Source organism: Lutra lutra, chromosome 10, assembly GCF_902655055.1.
Source record: "Lutra lutra chromosome 10, mLutLut1.2, whole genome shotgun sequence".
NCBI lineage: Eukaryota > Metazoa > Chordata > Mammalia > Carnivora > Mustelidae > Lutra > Lutra lutra.
The window spans coordinates 55,644,141-55,661,812 of record NC_062287.1 but is presented as its reverse complement, the minus strand read 5'-3'; the positions used below and the strand labels follow the sequence as shown (position 1 = coordinate 55,661,812).

Sequence of the window (17,672 nt, the reverse complement as noted above, 5' to 3'; positions counted from 1 at the left end):
CCTTTTCCTTTTTATTCCTGAATGTTTTCTTTGTCTCAAAGCCAGTGAGCTTTAATTTAAACCTTCACAGCATCTCTAACCTATTACCATTTTATTACCAATATAGGTTATTCAGGATGCTGCCTTTTGCTTGGAAATTAGCAGATGAGCAACAGGAGTGGAGGAAATGGCAGGGACTTTGGAGTCAAACAGATATGAATATAAATCTTACCTCTGCCACTTACTGTGTGACTTTAGGCAGATTATTTAATTTCTCCACTTCTTTGTTTCTCCATCTCTAAATTGGGGATGTTATCACACACTGTGTAGGTTTTTTATGAACATCAAATAAGACATATCAATAGTGCCAGGACAGTGCTTAACATAGCAGCTTTTCTTACTATTCACCCTACGTTTTTTTATAGAGGTGTTCAATGAGTGTTTAACAGTAGTAAGTCTCTTCTCAGAAAATTCTGTTCAACTTCATATCTTTAAATCTCTACTCAAGGGACTGTTCCTTTGTTTCTCTTCCTGGCAGAGTCTTGAGCACATTCAGCAGTTCTGCATACTCTGTAAAGCAAGAAAAGGCCACACCCAGAAAGATATCACATTAAGAGTAATGTCTACATTGCTAGGAAGAAATAGTTTTAATTGATATGTTTGAGTTTTTGCTAACATTTTCAGTTTTTGCAAATTGCTTATGGAATGGAGAATGTTAAGCAAATGACACCCTCCTCTTTTTAGATTAAGATAGGTAGTTTAAAAAGTTTCCTAGGAAGCTATGAATGATTTCCAGAATTTCTAATTACCTGTCTCTGCCATAGAACTCTGTGATTAAACAGTGGTTACATCGCTGATTAAACAGTGGTTACATCGCTGGATCCCTGAAATTAGTTTTACCACAGTTCTTATTCTGCACCAACAAAGGTTGTTTTCCTGGGATAAGTGTTACATTTCACTGTTTGAGTGTCTTTTATCTGAAGAGCTGCAAAGTCATTACAGATAGATTTAAAATATACCAGTGTAAGGGCGCCTGGGTGGCTCAGTTGTTAAGCATCTGCCTTCGGCTCATGTCATGATCCCAGGGTCCTGGGATCAAGCCCTGCATTGGGCTCCCTGTTCCCTGCTCCCTGCTTTATTTTATTTTAAATAAAATCTTTAAAAAATAATAATAAAACAAATAATAGGAATAGGGATTTTGTGGGATTATTATAAGAATGAATGATTAATGTTTGTAAAGTCCAGAAAATTCTAGTTGTTTTCTCTATCCTTCCTTTCTTAAAATATTTTCCTTAAAACATTTTTTTAAGTAAAGTGATACACAATTTGAAAAACCAGATAAAATAGAAGTTTTGTAATAGATAGTAACCTCTCCTGTCTGACTCATCTACTTGACTGCTGCTTCTCTTGTCAACTTTCTCCCATCTGCCTTCCATCTTTGGGGGATTTGTTGAAAATTCTTATTCATTACAAGTTCTTGGCTTGCTCCCTTTCCTTTTCTCTTCCCTGGTATGGTGGGGGTGGAGGGGCAGGTTTACAGCATTTCATTCCTTTGTCATCATTGTGATCATTCTCTTTGGGGGGATGTGGAAGGGAGAGGGAGGCATATGCTCACTCTTTCTTGACCTAGAAGCTGCTCAGCCCAAATGTAGTTCAGAAAATGATTGTTTTCCTTTATTAAAAAAATACTGTTGGGGCACCTGGGTGGCTCAGTGGGTTAAAGCCTCTGCCTTTGGTCAGGTCATGATCTCAGGGTCCTGGGATCGAGCCCCGCATCGGGCTCTCTGCTCAGCAGGGAGCCTGCTTCCTCCTCTCTCTCTGCCTGCCTCTCTGTCTACTTGTGATCTCTCTCTGTCAAATAAATAAATTAAAAAAAAATACTGTTATTTGTGTTCAGTGCCAGGGAAATTGTGATGTCTCTGCCTCTCTGGAGGTTAGAGTCGGGGTGTGGGGTGGGGGGGATCTAGGTAAACAATCATACAGTGCAGTGAGAGGGGTCTTAGAGGATGGCACTAGGATTAAATGTTTTCATGGTTGCCAAAGTGGAAATAGGATTAAAACTCCTAAATTTATTACTGTGAGTACTCAAAATTCCTTTTGTTTGGCTTTCTTGCTGTGTAAAGTTTCCTCCTGCCTGTGAGAAACACGTGACACAGCTTTCTTAGTTGCTATACCTTCAGAAAAATGGGAGCCTGCTTCTGTGGTTTGACTTTTGCTTACTTGAGCTCCTGTTATGTTCTAGCCTCCCAGAGCTGGGTTACTGGCTGGACTACTTTCCTCATGTTTCTGACTCTTGTTTCCCAGACTTATAAAGTTTTGGGGCCCATTTCATACTGAAGTGTATAATTTATTGTTTCATTCTGGCTCTCGTTTTGCTTCACCTCTTTAGGTCATTTGGCCTTCACCCCTCCACTGTCATAATTTTTAACACTGACCTAATCAGTTGGGAGAATTTCAGTTCCAAGACTTGTGCTAAGAATTTGAATACAGCCAGGAGGTTCAGGGAGCAGGTGAGGCTAAGCAGCTATCCAGTCTTTTTACCAGCAATTTCTTTGTGATGATTAAGCAATAGGTCAGCTGAGGTTTTTCACTTCCTCCCTCATGAGCCTTATACAAGAGCACTGTTTCTGGGATTGTTCAGGAATGATGAGATCCCTCTGGTGATGCTCTCTTCTTGGGTGATTCCACTTCCAGAGCAATATTGCTTTCCCAAAAGTGTTCTTTCCTGCTAATCTCACTGTAGTGAAACAAACCTCATCAACGGGCAATCACTAGAAATAGCGGCCCTGTACAATACTGAGCAAGTCTTAGTTGTTAGAGCTATAATTGTGACTGTTTCAAGGTAGTTTTTCCTTCAAAGTTTATGCTCTTAAGGTCAGCTGGAAAATTTCAGTCTAACAAACATCTATAGGTGACTGCAGATAATCCTTACATCACAGTCACAAAAATTCTGGCATGGAACATTTGCTATAATCTGAGAATTATATCCACTTAATCTTAAAAGAAAATGTCTGCCCTGAATGCTGAGGCAACACAGGATAGTTGGAATCGTAAGGCTGTGGCATCAGACTGACTGGGGTTGAAAGCTTCCTGTTTCAGTTGTAAGCTCCATGACCTTGGCAAGCTCATTAACCTCCATGAGTCTCTTTTTACTCAACTGTAATGCGTGAATAATAATATTTGTCAAAAAAAATAATATTTGTCTCTTAGCGTTATTGTGAGGATAAAGGAAACAATTATAAGTGGAATGAATACGTGACACGTGGTGGATGATCAGTAGATTTTTTTTTTAAAGATTTTTTATTTATTTATTTTGACACAGAGAGATCACAAGTAGAGAGAGAGGCAGGCAGAGGGCGGGGGGGAAGCAGGCTCCCCGCTGAGCAGGGAGCCCAATGCAGGTCTCGATCCCAGGACTCTGGGATCATGACCTGAGCCGAAGGCAGAGGCTTCAACCCACTGAGCCACCCATGCATCCCTGATCAGTAGATATTTATAAAACAACTTTATATCCTGACTTTCCTGTCAAATAAAAAGTTTAGCTAAGATGATCTCTAAGGTATATTCCAGCTTTAATAATTCTTAATTCTTGGGGCAGCTGGGTGGCTCCGTCATTAAGTGTCTGCCTTCAGCTCAGGTCATGATCCGGGTCCTGAGATCAAGCCCCGCATTGGCTCCCTGCTCAGTGGGAAGCCTGCTTCTCCCTCTCCCACTCCCCCTTCTTGTGTTCCTTCTCTCACTGTCTCTCTCTGTCAAATAAATAAATAAAATCTTTTTAAAAATTCTTTGCTTTTTCTTTGTATAAAATTAAGAAAATGTGTATTTTTAAAAAGATTTATCTATCTATTCCAGAGAGAGAAGGTGGCAGAGAGTCATCAGGAGAAGGGGCAGAGGGAGAGAGATCTGTAAGCAGACTCCCCACTGAGCACAGAGCCTGATACAGGGCTTGATCCCACAACCCTCAGATCAGGACCTGAACTGAAACCAAGAGTTGGACACTCAACCAACTGAGCCACCTAGGCACCCCAAGAAAATATATATTTTAAAGATATTTAATTGCAGAGCCTGTGGTTGTCATGAATTACTGCTTGCAAAATGTCCTGTATTGGACACGAAAGTTTAAAAAGCCACTGAAGAGGGCGTTGTACCAGATAGTGCCACAATTCTCTTATCTAAGCTTGTTTCATTATTTCAGTCATACCAGACTCTCCTGGGGATTATGAAGCTGAGTCACCATCCCCACCTCCTCCTCCTCCTTCTCCACCTCCTGAACCAGTGCAGAAGACTGAACCAGAACCACCTCCTGTCAAGGTAAAGCTTTACTGGGAGGGTTGCCTTTCCATCTGTCCTCTATCTCCCAAGGACCTGAAACTCCTGTGCTGAATCGGTTGCTGCTGTACAGTTCACAGATACCAGTAGATGGCTCTTGTCTCATTCTGCTCTCCTGTAGTTACTACAGACTGGGCATTCCCTCTCCTCACCTGAAGCGAGAGTTCAGTGATAGGCGCAAAGTCTTAGGAAGGTTGCAGAGGTCAGGCCTGGGAGTAGTTTTGTTTTTCTGACCTCTGGCATCAGGGCTGCTGTGCTACCCAACTTCTGTTGGAATTGCACAAAATAAGGTGTTGCCTGCATCAGAGCAAACTGTGGAAAAATAGAGTAGAACAAACAATTATACACATTTGTTGTTCTTCAGAAACTCTTCTGGAAAAGGGCAAGGTGAGAAAAGCTGGCAACAAATGGGGAAATACAGTTTTTTGTGTTTTTTTTTTTTTTAAGATTTTATTTATTTATTTGAGAGAGAGCATGAGTGAGGAGAAGGTCAGAGGGAGAAGCAGACTCCCCATGGAGCTGGGAGCCCGATGTGGGACTCGATCCCGGGACCCGGGGATCATGACCTGAGCCGAAGGCAGTCGTCCAACCAACTGAGCCACCCAGGCGTCCCGGGAAATACAGTTTTGAATGATCTTCAGCTGCACCTTGCCTACATCTATCTGTGTAAATAATTAAGAGTTGAGGAGAAGGGTGCTAACAAGTTTTTTTTCCCTTTATGACTTTAGTTTTCCTTAATTCATTATATTAAGACTGTCATTTAAATTTTGCACTAATTTTTTCATTAGCTAAGGAGAAAATGGTTGAAAGACCAGTGGAGATAAAAGGACATTGGTATTAGTAATACCTGTGTGAGACTAAATTAGATGGGGGCAGTGTTGCAGTGTCAAGTCTAAAAAAAACAAGTATTGGGGCACCGGGATGGCTTAGTTGGTTGAGCGTCTGGGTCCAGGGTCCTGGGCTTGAGCCCAACATCAGGCTCCCTGCTCAGCAGGGAATCTGCTTCTCCCTTTCCCTCTGCCCTTCCCTCCATCTCATGCTCTTTTGCTCTCTCTCTCTCTCTCTCTCTCAAATAAATAAGTAAACCTTTAAAATATAAAATAGCAAGTATCCCCAGCAAGAGGGGATGCCATGGAAACTTCTCATCTGGTTTAGGGGCCTTCCCTTTGTGCTCCCACAATGTCTGCCACAGCCCCTCGTTAAAGGCCTTATTACCACATTGGATTGCAGTGGTCTGTTTTCCTTGTCTCTCATCTTGACTAAGGTCCTTGTCCTATTGGTCTTTTTAACCATGGTGCCCGCACTACACAAAAGTTTGTTGACTGAATGAACACAGTTCTTGGCTGAATGTGCTTTTTATCTCATAAACAGCTTACATATACAAGAACATAACTTGTCTGTGTGGTAGGACTGGTCCCTAAAAGGAAACGGGTAGAGTTCCTCCTTCAACTTTCTGTCATTAGGAATATTGGAGGGCGATTGTTATAGAAATTTTTGTTACTTTTCTCTGTAGATTCATTGTTGTAACCTCTAATCTTTCTTGATCTTTTAGAGCTCAAGTGGAGAAAAAAGAAAACGAAAGCGGGTGCTAAAATCGAAAACCTTTGTAGATGAGGAAGGCTGCATAGGTAAGAAGCATTTTTGGCTCCAAATCTAGAATTGGAATTATTACCATAGAGAGGCTTCATAATCACTTACAGAGCAGGGCACCTCACACTTGAGTGTGCACGTGACTTACCCCCAAGTGAGACTGGGCTGCTTGTCTGGCACACACTTGGAGTAGCAGAGTGTAGAGGAGACTACAATTAAAGTCAGATCATGGGTGCTTGTTTGGGCCATATGCTGTAGGAACGTGCTTTGAGATCTTGGATGAAAGTCACATCACCTCTGGTGGGGAGTTTCTTGATCTATGGAATGGATGTAAAATACCCATTTTTGCCTGTATGTGGCTTTGTTAAGATACAGGTGAGGTAATATTTAAAAACACTTTCGGGGCACCTGGGTGGCTCAGTTGGTTGAGCATCTGACTCTTGATTTTGGCTCAGGTCATGATCTCAGGGTCATAAGATCAAGCCTGGCTTCGGGTTCCCTGTTTAGTGGAGAGTCTGCTTGAGATTCTTTCCCTTCTGCCCTTTGACCTGCTTGCACTTGCTCACTCTCCATGTCTGTGTTTCTCTCAGATAAATAAATAAATCTTAAAAACAACAACAACAACAACACACTTTCAAGGTGGAAACCATAATACTAACTTAAAATGTTACAGACATTGAGAAACTTTTAGTTTTTCATAGAGGTTGTTTTATACATTTAAACAGTGGAAAAGAAGCCCCCACAGATGCTTAGACTCTGAAGAGAGTGTAAGAATCTTCTTGGTATTTTGTCCCATTTGTTCTACAGAGGGGTTTGACTAGTCCACATCACTTCCTTTATGTTGCCTGTTGGTAAGTCATGTTAGATAAAAGCACGTGCTTTCTATGGTGACCTAGAGGGGAATGAGAATTTAGGTTTTGAGTTATAGGTTGATTCCTTCAGCCATTGTTTAACCTTGCCCTCCCCTTCCACAGTTGACCCACGCTTCTGTGGGGCTTTCACGCTTGAAGCCGGAGGGGATGCTCTAGTCCTGGTGCTGCCCTTTTGTGTTTAGAAAGAGTTGTGGGCTTAGATTTGTAAACCCCTTGTTAGTTGGATAGCCTGTAATTGTAGTTTCTGCCTTCCTGCGGCACTTGCTCTCTCTCTCTCTCTTTTTTTTTTAAGATTTTATTTATTTATTTGACAGAGAGAGATCACAAGTAGGCCGAGAGGCAGGCAGAGAGAGGGAAGCAAGCTCCCTGCTGAGCAGAGAGCCCCATGCGGGACTCGATCCAAGGACCCTGAGATCATGACCTGAGCCGAAGGCAGCGGCTTAACCCACTGAGCCACCCAGGCACCCCTGGCACTTGCTCTCTTAAAGAAGTATTTTTTTCCCTTTCTTGATTTTCCTTTTCTGGTTCAAACTTTGATCTTAAAAAGATTGATCATCTATGAAGAATCCACTTTTCCTATGATATGTGGTTGTTAGAACTAGTGTGAACTCCATCTCATTGTTCCTCACCTCCCACTCTTCTGAAAAGGCCTGTGCCAATTTAATTGTAGCATCTGATCGGAGAATAAAATTCCTTACATGTGGAAATTTGTCTTTTCAGTGCCAGAATTTTTTGTGAGCCTATGAATTTCAGACTTTGAGAAGGGTTGGTTTTTTGTTTTTTGTTCTGTTTTGTTTTGTTTGCTTTCAGTCTTTTAATAGTGTACTATAAAGCATTTTGGTTTGACTATTGATGATATATATATTTACTGTTGAAGTTCTTATTCTTTTTTTTTCTTTTATTTATTTATTTATTTATTTTTTAAATTTCTTTATTTAACAGAGAGAGAGATCACAAGTAGGCAGAGAGGCAGGCAGAGAGAGAGAGGAAAAAGCAGGCTCCCTGCTGAGCAGAGAGCCTGATGCAGGGCTCGATCCCAGGACCCTGGGACCGTGACCTGAGCCGAAGGCAGAGTCTTAACCCACTGAGCCACCCAGGTGCCCCTTTTTTTTTTCTTTTAAATTCAAGAGGACAAAAGCATCACCACTAGTTTTTTCCTCCTTCTATCCCAAAAGAAAATGTCAGATATATCATTGTGAGCATTCACTGGGAGTTTGTGGCTAATTACCTATTGCTTTGTTCAAAACACAGCACTCACGTTTGGGCCAGGTATGGGATGTGGGTTTTTTGTACTCCTGTCTCCAGACAGGACTATTAAGAGCCTTGGATGCAGCAGTGAAAACTGCTCTCATAGCACTTTTTTTTTTTTTTTTTTTTTTTTTTTTAAGGTTTTTAGTCCAAGCTCAACCTAATGAATCTTGGCTCTTGTTACCAACAAAGGAGTTGTGTTTTCCTTTCTCTTTTTGGACTCTTCCAGTGTACCAGCACAGGGGGTTTGCCCAATCCTGTGCTGGATCAGAGTTGGTATGGGGGTTTTAAAACTGGCCTTTCTCTTTCTTTGACTTTGCTGCAGAAACTGGGGAGTTGAGCCCCTGAGATAAGTTTGGGGTAGACTTCTAGATGAGGTGGATTCTAAGAGCAAAACATTATTTGAGTAGAGAATAATAATTCTGATGTTGCCCATGTAAACTTGGTGGGTCAGAACAGTTGCATGTTACTCAGTTAAAATAAAGGTTCTGTATTTTTTATATTGAAATCTCCTTTGTTCTGTAATTTGAAATAACTACAGCTTTGAATATAGAAATCCTTCTTACAGCTCTCGAGGTATACCAAGTGTGCTGCTTAAGAAATTTTGTTGGTGTTGCCCTGACTGGTTTTTAACTCCCTCAAGCAGTGCATTGCACAGAATTGGCAATGAGACAACCAGTGGTTTCAGTAATAAGTAATGAAATAATGAGCTAATTGATGTTGGAGTTCAATATTATAGACCTGCCATTTGAATACAAAATATAGCTTATGAAGGAGCAAGTCTTATACCACCAACTAATAGTAAGTTGTTTCTTTTTTAGATCTGCATGTGACTCTTCAGACTTTCCTAATTTGAGATATTGAGTAAATAGGAGCTCATAAGTTTGTTCCAATAATCCAGTTACATAATGCTTTTCAATTTGCCTATGAGATGGTGGTGGTATTCAGGGATCATAATTGCTGAACTAATAGGTATGCCATGGGAATTCCCTAAGTATCTTAGAGTAACATTTTCTCAAACTTGACTGAGTATATGCATTACCTGAGGACCTTGCTAAAAATCAAATTGTGATTCATTAAGCCCTCAGGCAGGACCTGACATTCTGCATTTCTAGTAAACTCATGGGAGAGTCTCATGCATTCGTCTGTGGAGCACAATTGAGTAGTAAGGCCTTTGAGAACACTTAATATATATGTTTAAAGCTTATCAGTGTTTTTAGCCTTTAAGTTGACAGGAATCAGCAAAGTGAATTCTAGGCTCTTGAAAGTAATGACAAATCCTAGGAGTTCTTGAGGAGGAACCATTAATTATGCAACCTCAATGGCATTAAGTGGCTGTGGAGAAGGGATGCTCCACTGGCCACAGCCAGTTGACCTCCAGCATGGCTTTACCATCGTAAGGGGAGAAAAATAGCATGGGCGGGTACTTGCCTGAGATTACTAGGTGCATCTGTACCTTCTGTGAGGTGGTGTTGTCCCCATTTTACAGGGGAGGGAAGAGCACTGATTGTCAAAGTGTGGTCAGGAGACTAGCATTCCCTGGGAACATGTTAGAAAAGCAAATTCTCAGGTCTATTCCTGATTTACTGAATCTGAAACTGGAAATTGAGCCCAGCAATCTGTTTGAACAAGCCCTGCAGGGGATCCTGATGCACACCAAAAGTTTGAGAACATGTCAGTGGCAGACTAGATGGTAGAATGCAGATCTGTTTGATTCCAAAGCCACTGCCTCTGGAACAGTTTGACTAATATATTTTATTAGAAAGAACAATCAGTAATTAAGTGCTTAAAACTATTATTGTTCTTGGTGCACCTGGGTGGCTCAGTGGGTTAAGCCTCTGCCTTCGGCTTAGGTTATGATCTCAGGGTCCTGGGATCAAGGCCCACATCAGGCTCTCTGCTTAGCGGGAGCCTGCTTCCCCCCGCACCCCACCCCTACCTGCCTCTCTGCCTACTTGTGATCTCTGTTGTCAAATAAATAAATTAAATCTTTAAAAAATAAAAACTATTATTGTTCTTTAATGGGAAAAATACCTTTCACCTCAATTGCTTGTACATTTATTATCGTATTAGGTTACTGTGTTCAGCGAAGAGGAGAGGTTTTCCTTTACTATTTCTCTTCATCCTCCTGCTGCAACCAGGAAGGCTGAGAAAGAATTTAGACAGTCATACAGCTGGTTATACAGCTGCTGCAGCTCTCTCTAGTCACAGGAGGGTGGCATTGTGCTGTTTCTCGTGTTTGGTTTGTGCACCTCAGTAATACTGAAGAGACGTTCATCAGCTCTGTGACATCGTTGTCAGAAGTTAGTGCCTGTGCCTGTGCTTTCTTCAGCTGCTTTGTACTGACTGCTCACTTTTCAAAGTTTCCATTGGGAAGAGATCAGTGAATATTATTGGTATAAGAGAAGGCAAAATATGCCTTCGGCTGATAGGAAGTTAAGAGAATTGGTAACTTTGTTTCTCATTTTATCACTGTCCTTACTTAAAACGATAAAGTTTGTCACTTGAGGCAGTTATCGTCATGATGGAGACCACTACTAAGTCTTGAGTCATTCGGAACTAAGAACTGAACAGCTGAATAATCTACATTTCTTTGTACTTAGGATATGCAGAGTGAATGATACCAGGATAGAGCTAGCCAGGAGGGTCTAACTGTGAGCCTTGTTGGACAGGATGGGGACTGGCAAATAGAGCAGAGATTAGGGCTAGGGAAACCAACAATGGAAATAGGTAGGCACTGTTGGGTCAGGGAAGTGAGGATGAAGAAGTTAGTCAAAGCACGGAGGTAGAAGTAGGTGTTTGAGATACAGACAGTTCCAGTGCAGAGTTTAGGAAGTTAGCTAGCATAGACTAAGGACCCAAATGCAGAATTCGGGTAATCAAATGATAAGGGCCCATTAAAAGGCATAGGACGTAGCATGACACAGTAATGTTGAATGTTGATTCTGAGCCCCAGCTAGACTCTGTGTGAGCTCAGGATACAGACTTCCCACCTGTGGCCAGATGTGATCTCCCAGTGGAAGAAAGCTTCAGGACTAGGTGAGCACACCTGCCTTGATCAGAGGATCTGAGGGAACCAGAGGGAACAAGACATCTCATTCCCTTTCTTTTTTTTTTTTAAGATTAATTTATTTATTTGACAGAGATTACAAGTAGGCAGAGGCAGGCAGAGAGGGAAGCAGGCTCCCCGCTGAGCAGAGAGCCCAATGTGGGGCTCGATCCCAGGACCCTGAGACCACGATCCGAGCTGAAGGCAGAGGCCCAACCCACTGAGCCACCCAGGCACCCAACATCTCATTCTCTTAATTGTAGTGTTTTAAATGACTCGACCCATTCCTATCCCATTTTTTCCTTATTCTGCCAGTGACTGAAAAAGTCTACGAGAGTGAATCCTGCACAGATAGTGAAGAGGAGCTTAAGATGAAGACCTCCTCCGTACACAGACCCTCCACTATGACTGTGAAAAAAGAACCCAAAGAAGAACGAAAGGGCCCAAAGAAAGGGACTGCTGCTCTGGGCAAAGCCAACAGACAAGTATCCATTACTGGCTTCTTCCAGAGGAAGTGAACTACCATCTCTGTTAGTTAAGTCAGAGACATGGAGTGGTCAGAGGAGAAGACCAAGACAGAGAGACTCTCACTTACTGTGTAAGTTCATCCTGTGCCTGACCTTGGCTATATCAAAAGACTTCTTCCATCCTGTGAGGTTTATACTGTTTCTGGTTTTTAACCAAAGGGAAAGCACCTGGAAGCAAGAGGCAAAAGAATATTTAAGAAGCTGTTATGTTCTAAGGACATTTTCTTAAGCACAATTTTTGACCTGTTCTGGAGAAGAATCCACTCCAAAAATAAATTGGAACAGGTTTCTGAATTATCACTGAAGCCATTTAGTTGCTAATTCATTGGGCCCTACACACCCTGTGCCCTGAGCACTTACGGCTCAGGAAGTATTCCTCCGTGTTCCTTTGCATTCAGTGGACTTGTGTGGGTCTTCATTTATCCCTGAATTTTACAGGACGTGTTTACCACTCCCTCTATAATCCCTTCCCCACTACTGTACTTCTGTGTGAAGCCATTTTCTGTAAGTCTTTAAATCTTGGTTGGACTAAAGGCTGAAACAAAAATCTCCCTGTAATCCTCTAATCCTCTCTTCCTCTGTTAGAAAGTACACGGACTCCTGGCTACAGACCAGCACATTGCTTGTGTTCTCCCCCTTTCACAAAAGCTCTCTGGACCTTCACTCGCAATTAGTAGGTAGGGAAAAGCCTGAGGCAGAGCACAAATAGAAATATAATGATGTATTCGACTCTACCAGAAATGACTTAGTGTCCACCCTGATGGCAGTGGAGGCCTCGCCATGTTGCTGACACACGGCGCGCTTTACACTGCTTTTGAGCTTTGTCTCCTCCCCGCTCCCAATCTCAGTACCTGGAGAGTGAATGCCAGCCAATGAAATGGAGGCTGAAAAGAGAAATCCCTTTCCACGTGCAGGGTACAATAGTCAAGAAAAATTTCTCCTTCTCGAGGAACCTGAATGTTCAGAAACAGCAATTTTCCAGGAATGTAATGAGGAAGAGATAAAGCACACATTTTTATACAGATGTTGCTCATCTGTATTTTAACCCTCCCATTTGCCTAAAAATACAAGCTAGCCAAGAAAAGATGGAGAAACTGAGTTGTTAGGACTAAACAGCAAGTAAAACATTTTCATTTGTTACTTATGGAAAATCATCTAATCCTGTGATAACTTTTGAGCACTTTCCATTATGGCTGGATAGTGATCTCGGTGGATGGAGGTGGTGGTGTAGTGAATCCTGCACAGTGAGTTCCTGGCAAAGGAATGCAGGCTCGGCTGCTGGCGTGGCTCACGACTGACAGACGAGGGATGTCTGACTTAGCCTGCGTATGTCGTGATGCAGTCAGCCGTCTGCTGTTTAAGGTTAGGACTTCGACTGACCTTGGATTAACGTGAACGTCTTTAGCAGCCGTCACCCGGGGCTTCCCGGCCAGGCACCGTGTGGACTTGATTGAGACCAGAAGTTTGGGAGATGAGTCCTGGCATTACGTCTAGGACTTGAGAAGGCAGAGGCTTTGCGTAGCAAGCAGAGTAAAGCTTGACATATTCCATAGCCCTTTCTTTTTAAAATGTAAAAGGATGGAAAGCCTCAACTTATCTTTACAAAAAAAACCTCTGGAGAGTGGTCTCTTTTAGGTGGTTATTTTTGTCATTGCCTCTAGTCCTTTTTCTAAATAAGAATGGAAAATTAAAGAAAAAAGTCTAGTTGTTGTTTTTTTTTTAATGCTGGGATCTCTCATAAAACTGAATTTTGAATTGGAAAATTCTCGGTGGTGGTCGGAGTTCCCCCTTTGAAATGATGATGCAAATCCTGTGATCACCATATCCAGTCTGCTGCCTAACCTCTGACCTGTCTACAAGGCTTAGGAAGGAGTGAAGTGGGGGCCTTTGTTTTTCCTTTTTATGCAAAACTCTACTGTGTTCTCCACAGGAGTTAAATAAATTTGAGAAGCTGTGTTAAAACAGTGCTTCAAACTGAATGTCTGCTGGGGCGGTTACTCAACAGGACAGCCGCAGTGTGCAGTCACCTCAACTCTGAATGGAGACAAGGCTGGTTTCCAGTTTATATTGTTAAAATTGCACACCCCGTAGTCTGAGATGAACAAGTTATTTGCTGCCTTCATCATTTTTTCAGCCCCATGGGAACTCTTAGTTTCAGCCAGACTCAATTTTTAGTTCGTTTCGGAGAAAATGTAGTCCTGATCTTGCACACTGTATTTGTTTGGCTTCATCACTTGCTAGCCATGTGACCGTGGGCACATTTCTAAGCCTCAGGTTCTTTGTCAAAATAGAGCTAAAATGAGGAACTCTGGGTTTGTCAATACTGAAAAAATATGTATTTAAGTAGCATAAATTTGGTATACAGGTGGTAGGTAGCACGGGGCACCTGGGTGGCTTTTGTTCAGCGTCTGCCTTCAGCTCAGGTCATGATCGCAGGGTCTTGGGATCGAGTCCTGCCTCGAGTCCCACATGGGGCTCCCTGCTCAGCGGGAAGCCTGCTTCTTCCTCTCCCACTACCCCTGCTTGTGTTCCCTCTCTTGCTGTCTCTCTCTCTGTGTCAAATAAATAAATAAAATCTTAAAAAAAAAATGTGGTAACACATAGGTGCTTTCCAAATGATGGCTTCCTTCCTGATGTGAGAAATGATGGCAGCAGCTACCAGCTTTCTGAAATGTTGTCAAGGATATGAACCAGAGGTTAGACTCTTTCAGGGTCATCATTCCGGCTGTAAATGTGATCAAAGGGAGATGGTGATAATTGCCCTATTTTATTTTATTTTTTTAAAGATTTATTTTTTTGACAGAGAAAGATCACAAGTAGGCAGACAGGCAGAGAGAGAGAGAGGAGGAAGCAGGCTCCCTGCTGAGCAGAGAGCCTGATGTGGGGCTCGATCCCAGGACCCTGAGATTCTGACCTGAGCTGAAGGCAGCGGCTTAACCCACTGAGCCACCCAGGCGCCCCGATAATTGCCCTATTTTATGAAACAGTTTCCAGAGTAGATACCTTTCTTTTGAAAGAAAGTGAGATTCCTTAGCTGTATATACTATTCATGAAAACATTTATGTGTGTCTACTATATGTCAGGCCTCTGAGCTGGGCACAGTGGTATAGTAGAGTCCTATGCTTGTCCACAGGATCTAGTGGAAGAGACAAGCCAGTAAAATGACATTATAATGTCCTGTGGTAGAATGCAGTGACAAATAAGCACAGGCTTCTCTGAGACCTCAGGAGGGTGGACATTCTTTCTAGAAGAGAGAAAGCTAAGCAGATATTTGAAGGGTAAGTAGGATTTGACCAAGCAAAAAGGAATGAAAGAGATTTTCTAGGCAGAGGAGCATGACTTTGGGTGGAAATGGATGGCAGACTTTGGGAGTAAGAGGGAAATGTATTGAGAAATGAGGCTGGGGTCCTGCTGAGGAGTTGGGATTTTATTTGAAGACTAAGGGCCAACTGAAGAATTTTAAGAAGAGGAGTAACATTAGAAGTTGATCGTCATCTAAGAGGGCAGCTGGCATTTTCTTTGAGTTGGTATGTCATATAGTGAGTCTTTCTACCCATGCATGCATATTGTATCTTAGTTCTGGTACTATTAAAATTAAAGTTTTAGTGGGATTAGAGAAAAATGTCACCGTTAAAACGAGGCTGCTTCATTCTGGCAGCCAGTGTAGACAATTGCAGTATTTCCTTTCTCTTCCTCCATCAACACAGATTTCTCTGGCAGAAATAATTTCAGTTTTTTAAAAACTGATTTCAAAAACTGGGTAGTTCTCTGACACTCTCAAGGATCTCTGCCTCTATGCAGCTCCCTGAAAAGGGAGGGGTGGGGTGGGGGGCAAGTGGAACAGTTCTATTTCTTTTCTATCTTTGTTTCTCTAAGAAGACATTAGTTATTTTACAGGAGAGTGCTGAAGAGAAGGGCCATATAAGGAAACTAAATAGTTTCTCCAGGACAAGAGTAGAATGAGTGCATAATAATGTATTTGCCAGAAACGTACTCTGTCAAGACTCGTTTTGGTAAACTGGTCTCCTTTCATTGGTTCCGGGATCTCAGTGTGCTGTAATGCAGCTTTTTACCACCATGAAACATTCTGGGGCTGCCTCGTTTTGTTGTGAGAAGACAGTATTGCTTTCTGAGTTATTGCCCTGGCAGCTCTGTAAATTAGCCCATGCTGTCACCATGCCCTCTCTGAAGGGCACATTGTACCCAAATGACTGCATTTAGGATTGACTCTTGCCACTCCCTGCTGCATGACACTTCTCACCACTTGTATCTGTGTCCAGTTTTGTGTGTGTGTGTGTGTTCTTAAGTGTGGGCCACCCACAAATTGCCACCCAGGCTCTTTAGCCAGAGAAACTTGGTAAGACTTCGGATCCAAACCCACCTTAATTCTAGAATTGCCCTTTCATTTCAAACTCTAAATATTGTCTGGCTCCCCCACACCATTCCCTCTTAATTCTGATTTGCTCTTGCCAGACTCCTTGTTTCTTAAGGCTTCACTTTGGCTTCTCCCCACTTTTTTTTTTTTTTTTTTTTTTTCTTAAATACTCAACAGTTCCTCATAGCTAGTCCTTCTTTGACTTCCTTCTTTTGGTCTTTCAGGCTTCCTTCAGGTTCTTTCACATCTTTTACTGGACTGCTCTTGAAGAATGGAAAAACGACGTTGTTTAATAGCTGCTTTGGATCATTCAAACCCAAAGTGTTAAACAGCTGTTGAATGCTAATTATGTTTATTCCTGGATAAGATACTTTTGAGATTGTAGGAGCTCAGAGGTTACTGTTTTGGAATGGCAAGACATGCACACTAAGTAGCATTGTGTAGTAGTGGAGATGACACTTAGAGGAGTGGTAGACAAGGAGCTTAATAACTCAGAAAAGAACCAGGATAATCATAATGGGCAACATTTCATAGTCCTTTGTAAGAACAGCAGGATTTAATTCAAGACACAGGCTAAGGAAGGTTCACCATTTTAGCGGATTTTATTTAGTTGTTTGAATGTCACTCATCATTTGCATGGTCATGGTATAAGTAATCCATAATTAAATGAACATTTAGTGGAGTTATTTCTGTCCTATCTTAAGAATGAGGATTTTTGGGGTGCCTGGGTGGCTCAGTGGGTTAAAGCCTCTGCCTTTGGCTCAAATCATGATCCCGGGGTCCTGGGATCGAGCCCCGCATCGGACTCTCTACTCAGCAGGGAGCCTGCTTCCTCCCCTCTCTCTCTGCCTGCCTCTCTGCCTACTTGTGATCTGTCTCCCAAATAAATAAGTTTAAAAAAAAAAAGAATGAGGATTTTTTTTGGTAAAGATTGTATTTATTTATTTGGCAGAGAGAGTGAGCAAGAGAGAGAAGGAGCCCAGGGGTAGGGGCAGAGGGAGAGGGAGAAGCAGACTCCTTGCTGAGCAGGGAGCCCAACATGGGGATCGATCCTGGAACTCTGGGATCATGACCTGAGCTGAAGGTAGATGCTTCACTGACTGAGCTACCCAGATGCCCCAAGAATGAGAAGGGAGCAGGTATCAAGGATTGTTCCCAAAGGCAGTTTATGGGATATATTTTGGATTAGTGTAAATTCACCTCAGTTTTGTGTGTGCTCAATTTTGGCATATGGAGGAAGCAGAGTTCTTTGATGGAAGCCAAACAAGTTGGGAGGCAGAGGAGTCTGGATTCAAACTCTAAGGCACTGACTTTAGGTAAGGTACTCATCCTCCAAGAACTTGTTTTCTCATCTTTTTTACTTTTTTTTTTTTTAAGATTTTCATTTATTTAACACACAGAGAGAGATCACAAGTAGGCAGAGAGGCAGGCAGAGAGAGGGGGAAGCAGGCTCCTTGCTGAGCAGAGAGCCTGATGTGGGGCTTGATCTCAGGACCCCAAGGCCATGACCTGAGCTGAAGGCAGAGGCATAAACCTCTGAGCCACCCAGGTGCCTCTCATCTTTATTTATTTTTAGGAAGATTTTATTACTTATTTTAGAGGGGGCACTTCAGGCGTGGGAAGTGGGGCCCGGGGAAGAGGGAGAGAAAGACTCTCAAACAGACTCCATATTGGGTATGGATCCCAATGTGGGACTCAATCTC

The 17,672-nt window shown here is 42.3% G+C and overlaps 1 protein-coding gene across 5 annotated transcripts in view; it reads left to right on the top strand.

Moving 5' to 3' along the window:
• POLD3 (DNA polymerase delta 3, accessory subunit) overlaps positions 1-17,672 on the top strand; it is a 120,112-nt gene that overhangs the window by 49,937 nt on the left and 52,503 nt on the right. For 4 of the 5 annotated variants that reach the window (XM_047690999.1, XM_047690997.1, XM_047691001.1 and 1 more), the window contains exons 10-12: positions 4,175-4,290; positions 5,861-5,936; positions 11,383-13,568. In XM_047690999.1, the coding sequence (XP_047546955.1) occupies positions 4,175-4,290; positions 5,861-5,936; positions 11,383-11,585 (395 nt within the window). In that variant the 3' untranslated portion in view covers positions 11,586-13,568. Of the gene's footprint in view, positions 1-4,174; positions 4,291-5,860; positions 5,937-11,382; positions 13,569-17,672 lie in introns of those variants that run through there. The other variant, XR_007120880.1, reaches the window with a different exon arrangement.